We start from the raw sequence: 19610 nt of genomic DNA, 5'->3' as shown, positions 1-19610 counted from the left end.
CAGTTGAGAATATCCATCCATCCATTTACCAACCCGCTGAATCCAAACACAGGGTCACGGGGGTCTGCTTGAGCCAATCCCAGCCAACACAGGGCACAAGGCAGGAACCAATCCTGGGCAGGGTGCCAACCCACCGCAGGACACACACAAACACACACTAGGGCCAATTTAGAATCGCCAATCCACCTAACCTGCATGTCTTTGGACTGTGGGAGGAAACCGGAGCGCCCGGAGGAAACCCACGCAGACACGGGGAGAACATGGGAGGACCCGGGAAGCAAACCCGGGTCCCCAGGTCTCCCAACTGCGAGGCAGCAGTGCTACCCACTGTGCCACCGTGCCGCCCATTCGAGAATATTTAGACTTTAAACATTTAACCTGAAGCATACATTTTAATATTACAAATATATGACATGCATTATTGTGTACTTCTGCCACATGAAGTACATCATTGCATGTCTTATAAAAATCCTATAGTACATTAGGCTGGCTTATGCTAATTCAGACTTGTTTTTTGCTATAAAATCCATGCACTGTTAATTATTCTGAAATGCTTAACTTTCACTGTGATGCTCCTGCTAAAATATCTGTAAAATAATTTCAAGTGTTCCTTCTTGTTAGTCTGCATTCCCTCTCAGACAGTAGAACATTAGAACATTCGAGACGAAAACAGGCCATTCAGCCCAACAAAGCTCGCCAGTCCTATCCACTTAATTCTTCTAAAATAACATCAAGTCGAGTTTTGAAAGTCCCTAAAGTCCTACCGTCTACCACATTACTTTGTTTATTATTCCAAGTGTCTGTAGTTCTCTGTGTGAAGAAAAGCTTCCTAATGTTTGTAAAAAATTTACCCTTAACAAGTTTCCAACTGTGACCCCATATGTCTTGATGAGCTCATTTTAAAATAACAGTCTCAGTCCACTGTACTAATTCCCTTCATAATTTTAAACACTTCAATCATGTCTCCTATTCATCTTCTTTTGCTTAAACTGTATAGGCTCAGCTCTTGTAATATTTCCTCATAATTCAACCCCTGTAGCCCTGGAATCAGCCTAGTTGCTCTTCTCTGGACCTTTTCTAGTGCTGCTATGTTCTTTTTGTAGTCTGGAGACCAAAACTGCACACAGTACTCCAGACGAGGCCTCACCAGTGTGTTACAAAGCTTGAGCAGAACCTCATTGGACTTGTACTCCACACAGCAGGGCGCTATATAACCTACCATTCAGTTAGCTTTCGTAACAGCTTCTGAACACTGTCTGGCAGTTGACAGCATCAAGTCCACTACGACTCCTAAATCTTTCTCATAAGGTGTACTTTCAATTTTCAGACCTCCCATTGTGTATTAAAATCTAATACATGTAATACTGTACATTAACTTACCATACATATTCACGTATAAGTCGGATCTTGAAACTTGAAAAATCGATCATAAAATCAGACCCCGACTTATAGACCCACTTAATAATTTTTTTTTAACATCTTCTTTCTTCCTCCAATCTCGCATCAATTTTTTAGACGCATCGAATTTTGTTGCAGCAGTGCAGTTACCAATTTCTTTCACCACTTCAACGACTTTTAATTTAAAACTTCGCATTTTCTTCTGATCGAACACTCAATCCTAGATAAGGGATGCTCTTAAGATAAAGGTGTATGAGGGTGTGAGATACAAAAAACACTAAACAGTGCAAACGTTGCTTCAGAATAGTTCAGGTATTACCATGTGGTCAAGTAGGCACAATACATAGAAAAAAAAGGCAGTGAGCTCCATGGTTACTCTTTCAGGTGGGCGTTAGCATATCATAATCTCTTGGATCAATAGCGTGAGTTTTCCACATTCGATTTATACAACCGTCATTATAAAATACTGGAAATTATACGGTGAAACCAAGTCCTGACTTATCCGTGGGAGAACTTAAACGTGAGTATATTTGGAATGCTCTATTTCATTTGCCACAAATGTGCCCAGGCCTGTATGCTGTCCAAGTCCTTCTGTAATGATTTAACAGATTCCAAATTATCTGCTAATCCAGGTAGCTTGGCATCCTCTGTAAATTTAACCAGCTTGTTATTTAAATTCTAATCCAAATCATTTTTTTATATTAAAAATAGCCCTGTGGGATACTGCTCTTAACCCAAATCTGATGGAGATTCTCACAACAAGACCCTCTACTTCCTGTGTCTGAACCACTTTTGCACCCATCTGCAAACATCACCCTACATTCCCACTTCTTTTAGTTTGATGCCTAACCTCTCATGTGGCACCCTATTAAATGTTTTCTGAAAGTCTAGATAGATAGATAGATAGATAGATAGATAGATAGATAGATAGATAGATAGATAGATAGATAGATAGATAGATAGATAGATAGATAGATAGATAGATACTTTATTAATCCCAAGGGGAAATTCACATACTCCAGCAGCAGCATACTGATAAAGAAAATATTAAATTAAAGAGTGATAACATTGTTATCACTCTTTAATTTAATATTTTCTTTATCAGTATAAATAATATCATATGCTCCACTTTGATCGTATCCTTTTGTTGCTTCCTCATAGAATTCCAGAATGTTGGTAAAACACGACCTCCCTCTTCTGAACCCATGCTGACTGTTCAGTAAAACTCCTGTTCTTGCCATGTGTTGCTCAGTCTTCACCTTAATAATTCCTTCTATCAATTTAATCCATTAACATTCCTGCTTACAGTTGTGCTTTTTCATTTCTGATTTTTAAAATTAATTTTCATTTAATTTTAAAAATAAATTCTGTATACATTACCTAGTGGAGTCTCACAGAATGTCCCAGTCCAACCATTTTCACAAAAACATGATCCGCTTCCCATTATTCCTTCTTCACAGGATCCATGCTCTGTACAGTTACACACTAGAAAGTGGAATATTAACACGGAGTTCTGTTAAGCCGCGAGTACACACTCTACAATTCATGTGAAGAAAGGGTCAATGCAATCTATCAACATGAGGGGCTCAAGTATTTTGATTCCTTCCATCCATCAATAGTCTATATGCTGTGTTTCCTGGCTAAATGTTCTTGAAGCATAATATCAACCCAGTAAGGCAGGAGTAAATCCTGGATGGGACGTCAACACAAGGCACGGCATACTACGGCACACATCAACACAATGGACAAATGAAAACTTACAAAGAACCTAAAAGTGCATAGAAAATGAAAGTACTGTACATACACACTTCACCCCCAAATAGCTCAAAATGTGTTGGCAAAGAAGTATTATAGAAGACAACTTAGAATGTGTAGGATAATGTAAAGTGTAGCACATACCACGACATTCAGGGCCGTATCGCCCGGGCTGACAGAGCTCACAAGCTGTACCGTGGTACTCTGGCTGACACTTGCACTCCCCGGTCCCCATTTGTCCATCATCACATACTCCATGGTTGCTACAAGGTGATTCTGGGCCTCCGGGGCAGGCTGGTTGTGAAAGAGACAAGTATAATTAAATAGAATATAACAAGGTGGCATGAATAAGCAAAGCATATTTGTTTCTGAATTGTTGTCCCCACAAATGGCAGAGCATGCTTGAGCTGCAATTTATGGATGTAGGGGCTTTGAGGGGTTGGATGATCCACGGTTGCTAGAGGTAACAAAACCACCAGAGTGGTACAAGGGACAGGAAAATGAATAAAGAAAGCACAATGGCAAAAGTGGAAGTGAGGGAAAGCTGGGGCTGCTGGGAGCAACATAAACCAATGTCCCTTTTGAACCCCTTAATTAATTTCACCCATCACACCTGACATACTCTAATAGCTACCTGGTGCTTAACTACTATCAAAATCTAAAATACGGTCAAGAGACTATTGCACAGAATCATGGCAGTTCTCTCCTTCCTGGAAGGATCATTGAGCTGAAGGCTGAGCAATCCATGACCAACACGTTAACTTTAAGAATCTGGTATTTGCCTTGTCATATGTCTATGAACTTCTTTTCTGTGGTTCTGCATACTCTAACTTCTGTAAAAAAAAACTCAATGAAGCAAGAACGTTGTGGAGAAAAAAAGAGGAAATCTGATCTGTAGGGTGACCAACACAGCTTTCATTTTTATTTAGATAGGCACAGATTTAATTGCTAAAAATGGCAAAAACGCAGGTTAAACTACCTTGGCAATCCTTGCCAAAATAATTGGAACAACATTTTGATCTCCAGAAGACTTGGGCACACTTATTTCGACAGCCTTTAATGTTCTTCCTCAAAGATGGCATATAGGTGCATTGCTCCTTTGTGATCTGTGTAAAAATAAATATTCTTTACTATTGAGATGATCAATCAATCAATTAGTAATAGTTTTCATACTACAAAGTACTTGTCAGATCTCAGAGTCCACTGTAGGAACGCTGGGGGTAGAGCATATATTTATATCACTATAACATTTAAACAATTTCCCTCAGGATTAAAAAAGTTTTCTGATTCTCAAATCGTGATAGCACCTGGACCTACTCATAATAGCGTGACACGGACCTGCGCTGGATGGGATGGCAGTAGAAAAATAATAACTCAGCATCATGGGAAAGACTTTTTGAATGGAAGACAGGACTCTTGACTAATGAATGAGGTGGAGAGGCAGATCTACATTTCAAAAAATCGTTCCCATGATGCTTTAGTTTCCTGTTTATGATTTGCCCTGGTTGTACCGGAAGTTCTGTAACTATTTAACTATGCAGCATTTTACCAAAAAAGCATGTGTTTTGCGCATTTTGAGCATATGACTGGATGACTTGACATGTGCCTTATATAAAACAAGTAACGTGACATTGTTTCCATGGACATTTTTCACATTGTTTGCCATTGTCCAGCACTATTGGACTCGTCACTATTTCGTTCTGGTCTATGAGGAACTTTCTTTTATGTTTGTTCAGCATGTAAACATAAGATTAAAATTTTTTCTTAGCCACCACTAAAATCACATGGGGTAAGTAACATATAAAAATATACAATTTATGAGTGGAGTATTCCTGTAAGATACAGTCTTATTCATTTAATTAAAACACATCTATGTTTGTTTTCTTCTACTTTGATTTAACTGGCTATAACTTCAATATCCTTTATTCAATATTCATGTTCTACCAATCAAAATAAAGGTCAGACTTTCTCATTCAGAATTTGTACACCTGGAGAATTTGTTGTGTTGTTACATTTATGTTACGGTAATATAAATTGAAAAAATTAACTTTTTACCAAAAAAAATACACTTTTTTTTATTTCCAAAGGTGTGGGAATAAATTTCCAAACACTATGAAAGTGTCAGTGAATGTGTCAGAAACACCCAGTAAAAACGTACCCATAATATTGTGAAGGACAGCTGGGTCCCATACCCAGCAGGAACGCCCCTGCTGCATTTGTTCCGGGGGAGCCACCATGGGCAGCTCAATACCTCCCCTGGGACGCTTGGTGGCAGTCTCCCTGGTGGACGGTGATCCCCCAACCTGTTGCATGGCTCCATGGGAGATGGAGTCCTCCACAGCCTGGTTGGGGGCTCGGGTGGCCGCTAGGGGGAGCTGCATGGAGTCAGCAGCCAGGCTGGATGAATCTTCAGCCCCACCCGGAAGTGCAATTAGGACCAGGTGGTCAAGCACCTGGAACGCTTCCGGGTGTGCTATAAAAAGGGCCAGCCACCACCACTCAAAGAGCCAGGATTGGGAGGAGGAGGACTAAGCTTGAGGAGGAGTGATGGGAGAGGAGAAAGGATTGTTGCTGTGTTGGACTTGTGCTTTGTGGGGCTGTGTATTGCCTTTGGGTCACGGGGAAGATGTGTGCCCACGGGTGAAGAAAAATAAAAAGTCCATTTGTTTATTACGTGCCTCTATGTTCTTCTGTGTCAGGTCAGGCGCCTATATAGCGCCTTGTTACAATATACATATGCATCACTGAACACCCGAGGCTTATGTATCATTTTGCAGAGCAGATCTTACTGTCAAAACATACATAGTTGGTAAAGAAATTATACTGTGGATCCAAATTGCTCTGACAGTGATTTGGCCATCTTTGAGGGAAGAATGAAAACATTGCAACATAGGATTGGGGTATGCAATACAGCATTTTAACTGCAAAACTTTGTATTTTAATTATGGCAATGAGGAAATGAATGATTTTATGCAGTTTTTTATAATTTTGCAATATTGTTCAGTCCCACCGGTGGGTCCAAAACAATGTGGCTGAGTTTAAAGGGTTAATGTATTAAGAATTAGCATTGCTTTAAGTTATTTAGCCTTTACGAAATGCACTAAAAGTGGAGTGTCTTTTGTTGTATTACATTACTAATAACAACATAACATTTTCCATGCCAACAAATGACTAAGTTAAAATGCAGAACAACAACTTATGAATACATTTCCAGATTGATATTGCAGCAGGTCTGGACCTAAATCTGAATATTGAAAAAATATGTTTTAACGTGATAACGTTTCTGTGGATGCCAAAGGGCTTCTATGGGTAGCAAAGGCAAACCATCGGTTGGTCCACATTTTTAACAAGCAGCCATTACAAGTTCTTTTGGCGTATGTGAAATCCAGAAGTAGTGCTGTTACAGGACCTAACAATTTCTATTGACTCTCATGTTCATACAACTCAAAGGACATGACTTCAGCACTCCCTTTATTTGCTTTCAACGCCAGTTTTTCTCCTCAAATTTTCAAGTGCTCTGGCATCTTCCCACATCTCTGAAGTATGGCATAATAAATTAACCCTTGATGTTAACCAGTGTTCATAAACCACACATCTACTGTAAATTACACTGCACAACAAAGTTTTTGCTTCTTGAACACTGTTGGGTGTTTCTTACAGTATATATTTTTGGGTGCTGATCACAAATATCACATCAAAATTTACCCATACGTACCGTTTCAGTAAATTCATGATTTTTTCTTATATTTGTATCCAAACATTTTCGCTCCCTTAAGTGACTTATCAACAACGGTTTGTGCAGCCTGGGCATGTCCAGGCATGGAATCAGGCCACGTTGGAAGCTGTTCTGTGGAAGTTGTCATCCTGGGCAGGTCTGAACGAGCTTGACGCTGTCTCAGTATGCTATAAAAGTGGCACACCGATCCTGCTCATTTGGTTAATATAGATAGTCAGTGTGTATGTATAGTATCAGTATAGTAAAGTATAGTATCTGTAGCAATATAACAGTAAGTAAGCTTGATGCTATAGACATTTTGGTATCGGGCGATATGTCCCGTCAATGTCCTAACAGCCGCGATACATTCTGCTATATCTGTGGAGAATATACACTTGTGCCTCAGAGATGTTGGATGACTGCTCCTATGAAGAAAGCTTATCCTCTGTATTTCGGCTGCAAAACTGGTGATTAAGACAAGGAATGGGCTCCTCACATTTGCTGTGCAACATGTGCTGTCAGCCTGAGAGCCTGGCTCAGAGGCACTCGAAAGACGATGCCATTTGCTGTTCCGATGATATGGTGAGAACAGAAAGACCATGTGACGGACTGTTACTTCTGTTTGACTAATGTGTCTGGTTTCTCTGCCAAAAACAAGAAATCAATGGAATATCCTAATCTGCCTTCAGCAATGAGACCCATGCCACATAATGACAGTCTTCCAATTCCAAAACCACCAGAGGTTTGGACCTTAGATGAACCAGATGAAGAAACTGCAATGCAGGGTACTGACAGTGACATTGACCCAGATTTTGAACTGTGCTCATCAGGCAATCTACATCTGATAACACAGTCCAAATTGAATGATTTGATCAGGGATTTGGGTCTGTCAAAAGCACGAGCTGCTGGGTTCGAGACTGCAGGAATGATGTTTGCTGTCACCAGGTACGAAAATTTCTGTGTTTCGAGGCCGACATCATGATATAACCAAATGTTTTGCACAAGTCGACAGTCTCTGTTTCTGTTGTGACATTGAAGGATTGTTCTCAGCCTTGGCTTGTGATCACAACCCGGAAGAGTGGCGTCTCTTCATTGATTCGTCAATGTTAAGCCTGAAAGCTGTTCTGCTACACGATGGCAACGTTTATCCTTCAGTACCTGTTGGCTATGCAGTACACATGAAAGAAACGTATAAGAATATGGAACTGTTGCTGATGCATGTCCAGTATAGCAGGTACAACTGGAATATCTGTAGAGATCTTAAAGTCGCTGCTCTGTTACTAGGACTGCAGCTCGGCTATACAAAGTACTGTTGTTTCACCTGTGAATGGGACAGCCGTGCCAAAGAGTCGCACTATTCTCGACAGAACTGGCCACTCCTTAAAAAGTTAGTTCCAGGACAGAAAAATGTGGCACATGAATCGCTTGTCGACCCGGCAAAGATATTTTTGCCTCCTCTTCACATAAAACTGGGACTCATGAAGAATTTCGTGAAAGCACTGAACAAGGAAGGCGAAGGTTTTCGTTATTTAAGACAGATGTTCCCAAGAATAACTGACGCCAAGATCAAAGAGGGAATTTTTGTTGACCCCCAGATCAGACATGTTATGAGTGACAAGCGGTTTGAAGATCTGTTAGATGGGCCGGAAAAAATTGCCTGGAAAGCCTTCAAAGACGTTGTTGACAATTTTCTGGGCAATTACAGAGCCCCAAACTACATTTAGCTGGTAGACAAACTTCTCAAAACATACAAGACAATGAAGTGCAACATGTCACTCAAGATTAATTTCCTCCACTCACACTTGGACTTCTTCCCTGCAAATCTTGGTGTTGTCAGTGACGAACACGATGAAAGGTTTCACCAGGACATTGCTACGATGGAGAAACGATACCAGGGCAACTGGAATCCATCAATGCTTGCTGGCTACTGTTGGACACTGCAATGTGATGCACCAGACATTGAGTACAAAAGAAAATCAGGAGCAAAACACTTTTAATTCTGTTGAATTTAATAGCTTATGCGAAACATAAATGTGACTAAATACGTTATTGTCAGTAAACATATAAATGTCTGTTTTTCAGAATTCCTACATGATGCAGTAAAACCAAAACTATATTTGTGCATACCCAGTAGGAACCTGTCACAATCAGCAAAAACTTTTCAGGAAGCAAGACTTTTCAAAAGATTTGTTGTGCAGTGTAATTTGTCAAAACAAATTGTAATTACCGATTGTATTTAAAGTTACTTTACAGCTCCATCACTGGGGTGACTTGGGTACTTAGTGCAAAAGAGGATGGTGGTAAAATTAGATGCCATTATGAACAATACTGCACATACGCCCCAGGGGTTGCTTTCTTGGAGTGTGTGTAGCTGCAGGTAACTCAGTTGCAGTCCCACTAAAAATATAGGCCCTATGGCATTTTGATGCAGTGGCAGAGAGGGCTTAGCGAATGTGATACAGTCACATTTCCAATGTTGAGCTCATCAGAGACTAACTTTAAAGCTGATTGGTTGAAGGTGAACGACAGTCTCGCCAGGGCAGCTCAGGGGCAGAATCAGTAGCCCACATTAATAGTGTTCTGTGGCTTCTTCTCCTTCTGTTCCCTCATTATCCCTTCCTTTTCAAACAACTGCAGTTTCCTCCGAGTCTGTATTTTTCTGATTCTCTCATGGGCAACAGCATGTGTCTTGCTGAGATTAGTGTAAAATAACATTTTGAAATAAAGCCAGGCAATGCTTGCTGAGAAACACATCTAGTTTATATAACAAGAAAAACTTTATTATGAAAACAGAAAACAATCAGTTAATCAGTTAAAACAAATTGATTTCTTACCTGTGGTTTAAAGTTCCCAGGACACTTTGGCACATTATAGCAGTACCCACAATCACCCTGTCACGGAAAATAAATGGAGGCAGATATGAGCTACTGGTCATATATATAAATCACTTTAGCTTAGTCATGTTTGTTCATGCTTGGATACCATGCTGTATTCAGGAACTACCTGCTCCTCCTTTAGTGATGATTGGTTAGAAGAAATAGCTGTTGTTCCTTTAGGTGGGAAAATGAATAAGGAAAGTAAAAGTGGATGCACTCAAATAAGACCACAATACCCAGATAAACTGAATTAAATTGTACAAGTATTCTCTGAAGAAAGAAAGAAAGAAAGAAAGAAAGAAAGAAAGAAAGAAAGAAAGAAAGAAAGAAAGAAAGAAAGAAAGAAAGAAAGAAAGAAAGAAAGAAAGAAAGAAAGAAAGAAAGAAAAAGACACTCAATTGATAATGACCCCTAGATCAGTGTTTCTCAACCGTGACCCAGTTTTGGCGGCCAGTGGTGGGTGAATTGCCATTACTTATACAGGAAGTGGGACGTGGTGGGTCACCATTCTGACAATAATGCTCAATTCCACTCCCGCTCTGACAAATGGGTTGCAGTCACCAAGGGTGACCCTCACTTTGACAATCGGGTTGGGGAACTCTACTTCTACTCTGATGATAATGCTGAGATGACCAAGAGGGGCACATAATTTTAATAAAAACACTAGAATAACCAAGAAGGACATGTAGCTCTGATAATCACTCTAGAATCGCCAAAGGGGAACCCCTTCCACATTGGGTCACAAAGATAATGGGAAAAAGTGGGTTGTGACACCAAAAAGGCCGAGAAACACTGTCCTAGATGCCTACCTCAGGAGATATACAAGGCAAGGCTCACTAGAAGAAGACCCAAAGACAGGCCCTGGACATGCTGGAGAGATCATATCTCTCGACTGAGCTGGGAGCATTAGAGAATTCCCCAGGCACTGCGGAAGAAGGTTGCTAAGGGTAGGTTGGCCTGGTCAGCCTTGTTCAGCATGTTGCCACCACAACTTTCATCAAGGTTAAGTGGAAAGAAAATAATGATGGTAATTCTTCATGTATAAAACCCTTATGTAATTTTGGTTTGATTCACTGAAAAGTTTTGCTGGATTAATGAAATTCCTGCTAAAGTGTTAAAGTAAAATGGTGTGTGTAGGAGGAATGCCCACTAAATTGGTCCTATGTAAAACACTCAAGATGACTAGTTCAACCTGGAACAGGACCTTTCAGTGAATCCTTTCTAAGACAGTACACAATTAACGACCATTCAAAAGGTTTTCAGTGGTGTCTGCCAGACTCTTTCCATTGTCTTTTTTGTAAGCTCCCACACCCACATCTCTCAATCATTCCCATTAAGTGTAAAGTGTTGAATTTGATACAGTGCAATGCTTGATGGGTCCCTTTCATAAGATGACACTTTAAAATATCAAGGACTTTTTGCCAGACATTTCATATGATTACCTGGAAGTAGGCAGTGACTGAATAAACAACTCCTTACCAGAATCCACTATTAACTTTCCATGTTACCACATTTTTGAAAACTGCAGATTTAACCTGACCCCGTTCAGTTAAAGTACAAAGAAAATGTGCCACACACTCTACAGTTTTCTCTGCATTGTGTGAAAGGATTCTTAATTTCCACAAGGGAAAAATCTAATCTAATCTAATCTAATCTAATCTAATCTAATCTAATCTAATCTAATCTATAGCATCAATGTTCATGAATGATTATTTTGACATCCAAGTTAACAACAAAAATGGTTTAGACCTAAAATGTTAATATCATCCACTGTTCAGAAGTCTCTGCACATTCTCATATACTCACCCAAAGTTCGAGAGTGCTCATAATATCACAGCGGCCCCCCACACTGGGAGGCACCAGCATGCAGTCGATGCCGTGTGCGATTCCTCCAGTGAACTCCAACTGCCTCTGGACAATTCGACATTTCTGATCATTTAGGAACAGTACACCCTGCAAAACACATCAAGTCACTTAGGTTGGAGAGGGCACCAGGCAAGACCATTTGCCTTTACAGAGTGCAGTATAGTTTAACTAAGAGATTACAATATGCAAGCTTTTGAGGCAACTCAGAAGGGTCCTGAGTTGGCCTGAAAGCTTGCATATTGTAATCTTTTTAGTTAGCCAATAGAAGGTGTAATTTTGCTTGATTTCTCATTGCATCCATAATGGCTAACACAGTACAACACCCTAGTACTACAGTACAATAAAGAAAAGAAATGAAAGCCTTTCAGAAAACAATGCTACCTCTCTTCTACTGTAGTGCTGCAGCATTTTAGGCTGTCTGTCCATCCAAGGTTTCTTAGGTCTTGACAAATATTCTACTGTTGGCTAACTTTTAAATTTTCTGGCTGTGGCCTTAGGGTGGTTTTTTTGGACAAGAAATTACATTGTTACTGACCAGAGACGAGTGCCATCAATGTAGCTCATTAGACCATAAATTCTGTGGTTGATAAAGCTTTATATCTTCTAACTGAAAACATCATCTCAAAGCAGTTGACAGTAACAAAAGTGAACAAAAGATAATTCAAGCAATGCTGACCAAATGCCAGCCCATCAAAGGGCACATTTATAGCGCACACCCTGCTCCAGTTTACAGACACCCATCAATCTGACATGATCTGTTTGGACTAAAAATTTAAACTGGGAGAGAACATGTAAATTCCAAGGAGCTGGGAAATGAACAGGCAAGCAATATTAGGTGGCAGGACTCCCTACTGTGCTGCCATATCACCCTAGAGACAAGATTCCAATGTGAGTTTCATTTTGGAAAATGAAATATTTGAATATCGCCAAGGACAAATGGAATAGGCTGTGGGTAACTAAGTATTATACAAAATGAAAAAGACAAATAACAACACAGACAGATAATTTCAAAGACAACATTTTAAGAGTAAATGTATGTAACTTACAATGCCGTCTTTAGCTCCACAGCTGACACTGAGATCTGACCCTTGCATTGTCTTTAAAGCTTTTGTATAGGGAAGATCAGCAGCAAAAATCTGCAGAAAGAAATAATATTTAATTCCTTATTTTATTTAAAAATTTCCATTGTGATGGATGGCCGGCAGCTCAACCCGGCCAGGACGCCCCGAAAAGATGGGGAAGGCAGCTGTTCTAGGACACTGCCTCCCCCAAGCCGCTAGATGGCAGCTCCCCTGGACTGCAGCGGGCTTCCAGGTTCCCAAAGGGCACTATGTGACATGGACTTCAGAAACACAGCCATGCTGGTTGCCGTGGGTGCTACCAGTGGACGCTGTGGGAAGATGGTGGGAGTCTAAGTGCTCACCTTGCCCGGAAGTAGTAGCGTATCATGTGGGCAGAAACCCAGAAGTACTTCCGGGCTGACAAGAAAACTAAAGTTCTCCATCTGACCCGGAAGTGCTGGCAAGTCATGAGGACGGAAGGAAGGAAGCACTTCCGGGTCAAGGACTATATAAAGGACTGTTGGAGACCCAGCGAGCGAGCCTGAGTCAGGAGTAGGTGGACAATGCTTGCTGGGAGGTATGGAGGAGAAAACTATTAGGAATTATTAGTGCTTTATTGTTGAGTTTATTGTGGCTGTGGTGTTTTGGGTGCACTATACAAAGAAGAAAGAACAGAATTAAAAACCTTCTTTGTGCTTTTAACCTGTGTCCTGCATCTGTCTGTTGGGAAAAGGTGGGCAACAGTGCCACCTAGTGTCCATTCATTTACACCATCCATACCAGTAGGAAATTCAAATATCCCATCCAATCTTCAAAGGCCCACCTGGTAGAGATGTGTTCTATAATGTTGTCTGCCATTGGTTTTTACAGAGGAGTTTTTTTATTATTAGTTTATTCACTTCAATGTTTCATTGCAAATTAACACATTCCAGATCAGTAGCACATTGGTACATATGTTACCATCATATGTGTTAGTAACACAAGTAGCGATGCACATCTTGACACATGTTCAGTGATGTTCCTGGAATCATCTGCTGTTTTGGGTCTTTCAACATCATGCACTCCCCTCCAGGTGACCCAGCTGGGACTGTTCAGATCCCAGCTTGTGTGCAGCTGGCCAGTTAGCTACTTTCCCCAGCCCTCATGCTGCTCCACTCTTGAGCCATAGCCCTCGAGAGGCTTTTTCTGCCTCTTCAATAACTTTGTGGATAGCTCTTCTCTCCCTCAATACGCTGGCCAGAGATCATGCTGTAAAGCCTCTGCATGCAGCTTCGACTGGGAACCACTTTGCCTTCCTGCTTCCTTGTCTGCAGCCACTAACAAGTCCCTCATACATGGAGAGTTTGCTTTCAAAGACTTGTCAAGGGGCTGTTAGCTCAATCATGATGACTTGCCTGATGGACACAGACACATATAATAATGTCCCACATCAAGACTAAACATGATGTGGTGGTCATTTGCAAGTCTTTATTTTCAGGGGTGGTGTGTACAATGGGCAAAAACGGAGTCTAATGTCGGGGTGTTTAAGCTAAAATGTAGTTGTATGGATATAGTCTACGGTTCACTGTGTGATGAAAAACCTTCTAATATTTGTGCAATATTTACAATTTGAGTTTTCAAAGTCCCTAAAGTCCTATTGTCTACCATGCTACTTGGTAGCTTATTCCAAGTGTCTATGGGTCTCTGTGTGAAGATAAACTTCCTAATGTTTGTGCAAAATTTATCTTTAACAAGTTTCCAACTGTGTCCCTGTATTCTTGTTGAACTCATTTTAAAGTAAGAGTCTTGATCCACTGCACTAATTCCCTTCATAATTTAAAACATTTCAATCATGTCACCTCTTAACCTCTGTTTGTTTGAAGTGAAAATGTTCAACTCCTTCAGTCTTTTCTCTTAACTCATCTCCTGCAGTCCTGGAATCAGCCTAGTTATTTTTCTCTCAACTTTTTTTAGCGCTGCTATATTTTTTCCCAGCCATAACTACACATAGTACTCCAGACGAGGCCTTACCAGTGTGTTTTAAAGCTGGTTGAATTAAACTATTGTGTTATGCTAGCCACAGTGAATTTGGCTTGAGATAATATTCTTGAGGAAATATTCATTTTATTTACATGGAATATGTTAACATAACTGAATAAAATAATTTCAACATTTTAGTTGTTTCAGGGTACAAAATTATCACGTGGGTCCACATGTAGTCAGCCACATGAAGACTTAGCTGTGTGCATGAAAGGTATAGACAAGAACTGCCAAATGTGTTTCTGAATTGATATTTGCATAGAAATTCTACATTGCAAGTGAACTTCAAAGTGGCCATTCTGTTAAACTATTTCAAAAAGTACCTTGGCCTCACAAAGTATAATTTCTCTGCATATATATCTATATTGTTATGGTGCTATTGAGTGTCTGGGCTTGTGAGTGTCCTGGATAAAAACCAAGATTCAGGCCTTTAATGACCTGTTGGGCACAGCCATCAGTAGCGTGTCTGTCTGTGGAGAGAGTGTCGACCTCGTCGAGAGGTTTACTTACCTTGGCAGTGACATTCATGTTTCTGGCGACTCTTCCAGGAGGCGGATTGGGATAGCATAGGGAGTCATGAGGTCACTGGAAAGAGGTGTGTGGCGCTCCCGATATCTATGCAAAAGGACGAAGGTCCAAGTCTTTAGAGTCCTGGTGCTTCCTGTCTTGCTATAAGGTTGTGAGACATGGATGCTATCCAGTGACCTGAGACAAAGACTGGACTTCATTGGTACTGTGTCTCTTCAGAGAATCCTTGGGTACTGCTGGTTTGACTTTGTGTCGAATGAGTGGCTGCTCATGGAGTCCTGAATGAGGCACATTACCTGCATTGTGAGGGAGCGTCAGTTATCGCACTACGGCTATGTGGTGCGATTCCCCAAAGGATCTTCATTGTTGAAGACCCGAGCAGCTGGACTAGGCCAAGGGGATGCCCACATAACACCTGGCTGCAGCAGACAGAGGGTCATTTCCGGAGGGTGAGACTAGACTGCCTGTCTGCCCTGGGGGGTAGACAACCAGGATCTCGGGCTGTTTTGTTGTGTGGTTGGTGCAGCAACACGCTGTACCAGTACATGCTCCCCAACCTGACCTGACCTCACCTGCTGTTGTTTTAAGAGTAAGGATGATTAAATCAACTCTTTCAAATTGTTATTATTCATTAGCAGCCCCTTCTCAAAATGGACTTTTGGTGTCTATTCTAATTCATCTAAAGTTTAAGTTGGGCCAAACTTCAGAGTCATCAACAACAGTCATGGAGTATGAGCATTGCAATGCTGGGTGAGAAGAAGGGAAAGTAAACAGCTAAATCTTGGCAGTCTTCACTTGCTGATAGTATCAGTAAAGACCTTCTATGATTACTGGAGAGCAAATATAATCAATTAATTTGTCGTTGAGATTTGGTAATGCAAACATACAGTACATGAGTTTTTTCTATTTTTACATACAAATATAGTTTGCGTTTAGCCACCCATATGAAAGTATGGTAACTTGCACAAGGAATCTGAGACACTGTATGAGCTATGTTACATAACCATCTTGAAATGTAAAAATCCAGAAAATAGAAAACATTTTTTCTAATATTTGAGTCTTTTGAGGTGTGAGTAGGTGTGTCATGGGCTAGCATTCAATTGCAAGAAAAAAGGATATGAACAGATTTAAGGAGCTTGTATTCAGGTGAAATACATTTGGTAGTTACTGTGCTTATCTCAGTTATGGTTTTATTCTGTTTGCATTACTTGTTTCATTTATGGCTGATTAACGTTTCCTTCCAAAGGTTCATTTCTCATTTTGAAAATCAAAGCACTAATTTTTCTTCGGTAGTAACTGTACAATTTGTACTAAATGAAGTTCTCACCTTCCCATCCCTGATGACGTGATACTTCAGATATTCTTCTAATTTTGCCTTATTATCTTTGTTGAAGAGAAAATCCTGTTGCTCTTTAGGGAGAGCCATCATTGCGCTGTCTGTGGGCCAAAATAGGGTGACAGGCTGATGTATGGGGTTGTTTATGAGGGTCAGCACGTCTGTATCCTGTAAACAGAGTGCAAGGAAACTGTCAAATTAATATGTAAAAGAATCAATTTCATTTATATTATTTTCAGGAGCATCTCATAGTTTGAAACCTCTGGCAAACAGTGTGGGGGTGGCGAAACTGAAGAACCACTGTAAAGATACTTGCTGAACTGCACTGCAAAGTCAACCTGACCCACAGGCTGGAAAAACCTTGAAGGCACCCAGGACTGAAGAAATGAATCCTTTGGAGCCAACCCCCTAGGACAGGGGTGTTTTCATTCTAACCATATTCTTAATTAGTGAGCCATTTTTTTCTGCTGATTAACTTGTTTTGCCTTAGTTTTAATTGACGTGACTCAGACCCCTTAGGTGTTTCTTTTTCCTTAATGAGCAGCCAAACAATAATGAGACACAAAACATGCCGCCACATGACCAGCTAACCTGAAAATAAAGAAAGGTGGCGCAGTGGTAGTGCTGCTGATTTGCAGTAAGGAGACTGTGTAAGTTTGTGGGTTCGCTTCCCGGTTCCTCCCTGTGTGGATAGCACTTTGAATACTGAGAAAAGTGCTATATAAATGTAATGAATTATTATTATGTTGGTCTGCACAGGTCACCAAAACACCTTGATGGTGGTCTTAGAAAAAACAGAAAATGTACAGTCTGTTGTGGCAGAAAGAGAGCAACAACAAGTCATGATATTCAATAATGGCTTTACTTAACAACAAGAATTGGCTTCTCATATAGAAATTGGTTGGAGTGAAAATGGCTGGAGCTTGACGTTCCAATTTAGCTGGTCACCTGTTGGCTCATTTCACATCTCATTTCTGTTTGGCTGCCATTTAATAAAGAAACAAATCAATCCAGAGGACTGAATCCTTAAAAACAGCGCTATTAAAATGAAGTGAAAAGGAGTTAATTAGCAGTTAAAACTAGTCACTGATTAGGAAAAGTGTTAGAATGAAAACCTGCAGCCACTGCGGCCCACCAGGACCGGAGTCAGACACCCTTGCTAGGACTTTTCAAAGGCTTCACTTGGACCAAAAGATTTAGTTTATATCAGGAAATCCAAACATACAAAATCTTATGTGTAAGGAAACACTAAGCGTGGTGTACACTATGATGGTTTTGAAGAAAGAAAAGAAAAACACCCTGGAGATGAATATAATGATAAAAGAGCAGGTGAGGTCAGTATTGGGAAGTTAAAACAATCTTTGTAAATTAATAAGATGAGACCCAAATATCTGTAGCCAAAATGAACAGAGTAGGTCAAACTCCAACTAGAATCTAAAGATCCCATCAAAGGCTACATTCACAATACCAGGCTGAAGTAAGTCAAATTAGATTTTTTGCCTTAAAGTTACACAAATCTGATATTTCCAGGGCTGTGTGAACTTAGAAATCCAATCTTTTTAAATGACAATTTAGACTTTCATATGTGGTCTTACATCAGATACATATTCGATTTGTGGCCATGCAAGATGAATGAGAATGATCAAATCGAAATTCACGTGTTTTTTTTTCTATATGCATGGGCTGAGTGCTGCCATCATCAGCCAGCAATAGAGGAGAGCTACAGCTGTGGCAACAGTCATGGTTCCACCATTGCTGGCTCCTTTCTCATACCCACACATCTCTTGGTGCCAGCAAAAGGTAGGCGTCTGGCTTTTTTGCCTTCTCAACCTAATCATGTACAGCTGACAAACTGTTTGTCGTCCTCCAGAGACAAAATCAGATCAGACCATTTAAAAGTGAGTGAATTCACCTGTGGGAGTTCTATTAGCGCTTTGAGTACTGAGAAAAGCGCTATATAAATGTAATGAATTATTATTATTATTGATTAAAATTACTGTGTTATCAGTGACTCGGCTGTTTGTTCCTAGAAGCTGACATGTAATTATTTGTCATCCCATGTATTGAGTTTTCTGGATTAAGAAACCTCTTTAAGGTATTTTCAAAAAAATAAAAGGTTAGGGTAGGACTGTGTCAAGTGAAACTGTGTCTGTGGGGTTTGGTGCTCAGTGATGCCCCTAGTGGCCATATATATATATATATATATATATATATATATATATATATATATATATATATATATATATATATATATATGAATGGAAGAGAAGGTCTGTGATACGGTTTGCATATTTGCAGTTGGAGATCCACGAAGGGAGAAAAAACGAATCACGTATCATAAAATAGTTTTATTCCTGAGCTTTCAACCCCTATCAGGGGTCTTCATCAGAGGATAATGCTTAGACTTACAAGAATCAAAGGCAATATATAGCAACACATTCAGTATGGGGGGGGGGAGGGAATGGGGGGGTGGGTGGCGGTGACTAAGTCAGTATGATCGGGGGGGGGGGGGGTTGTATAGTTTAATCATTGTTTATATGTCCTTCTTAAGTTGGCATATGCTGGGTTTATGTCCAAGTGTCTGTTGATGGCGTACAAAACTCGTTTACTAAATGTCAACCATCATACAACAGTTTACTAAACGAGTTTTGTACGCCATCAACAGACACTTGGACATAGATAGATAGATAGATAGATAGATAGATAGATAGATAGATAGATAGATAGATAGATAGATAGATAGATAGATAGATAGATAGATAGATAGATAGATACTTTATTAATCCCAGGGGGAAATTCACATACTCCAGCAGCAAAAAAATATTAAATTAAAGAGTAATAAAAAATGCAGGTAAAAAACAGACAATAACTTGAATAAACCCAGCATACAGCGTCACAGGCGATGCCCCTAATGTTGCGCCACGGCGTGTGGTTCATTTATTTGACAGCATGTAGATCGGGGTAATTACATTCACGGCATTCGAAGTAATAGTGAAAATATATATACATATTGTCCCGCATGTGCACCTCAGGCTCTCTTTCTAGGCTCATCAGAG

At 40.2% G+C, this 19610-nt stretch overlaps 1 protein-coding gene across 1 annotated transcript in view; it reads right to left on the bottom strand.

The window, feature by feature from the left end:
* The window catches only part of stab2 (stabilin 2), a 253190-nt gene that overhangs the window by 41170 nt on the left and 192410 nt on the right, over positions 1 to 19610 (bottom strand). The window contains exons 51-57 of the mRNA XM_028817445.2: positions 16546 to 16722; positions 12657 to 12746; positions 11551 to 11697; positions 9703 to 9759; positions 4133 to 4259; positions 3298 to 3447; positions 2779 to 2883 (exon numbers count right to left, since the gene is read on the bottom strand). Coding sequence (XP_028673278.2) covers positions 2779 to 2883; positions 3298 to 3447; positions 4133 to 4259; positions 9703 to 9759; positions 11551 to 11697; positions 12657 to 12746; positions 16546 to 16722 — 853 coding nt within the window. The remainder of the gene's footprint in view (positions 1 to 2778; positions 2884 to 3297; positions 3448 to 4132; positions 4260 to 9702; positions 9760 to 11550; positions 11698 to 12656; positions 12747 to 16545; positions 16723 to 19610) is intronic.

The sequence above is a fragment of the Erpetoichthys calabaricus genome, chromosome 1, assembly GCF_900747795.2.
Source record: "Erpetoichthys calabaricus chromosome 1, fErpCal1.3, whole genome shotgun sequence".
NCBI classification, from domain to species: domain Eukaryota; kingdom Metazoa; phylum Chordata; class Cladistia; order Polypteriformes; family Polypteridae; genus Erpetoichthys; species Erpetoichthys calabaricus.
This window is presented reverse-complemented; position numbering and strand designations above follow the sequence as displayed.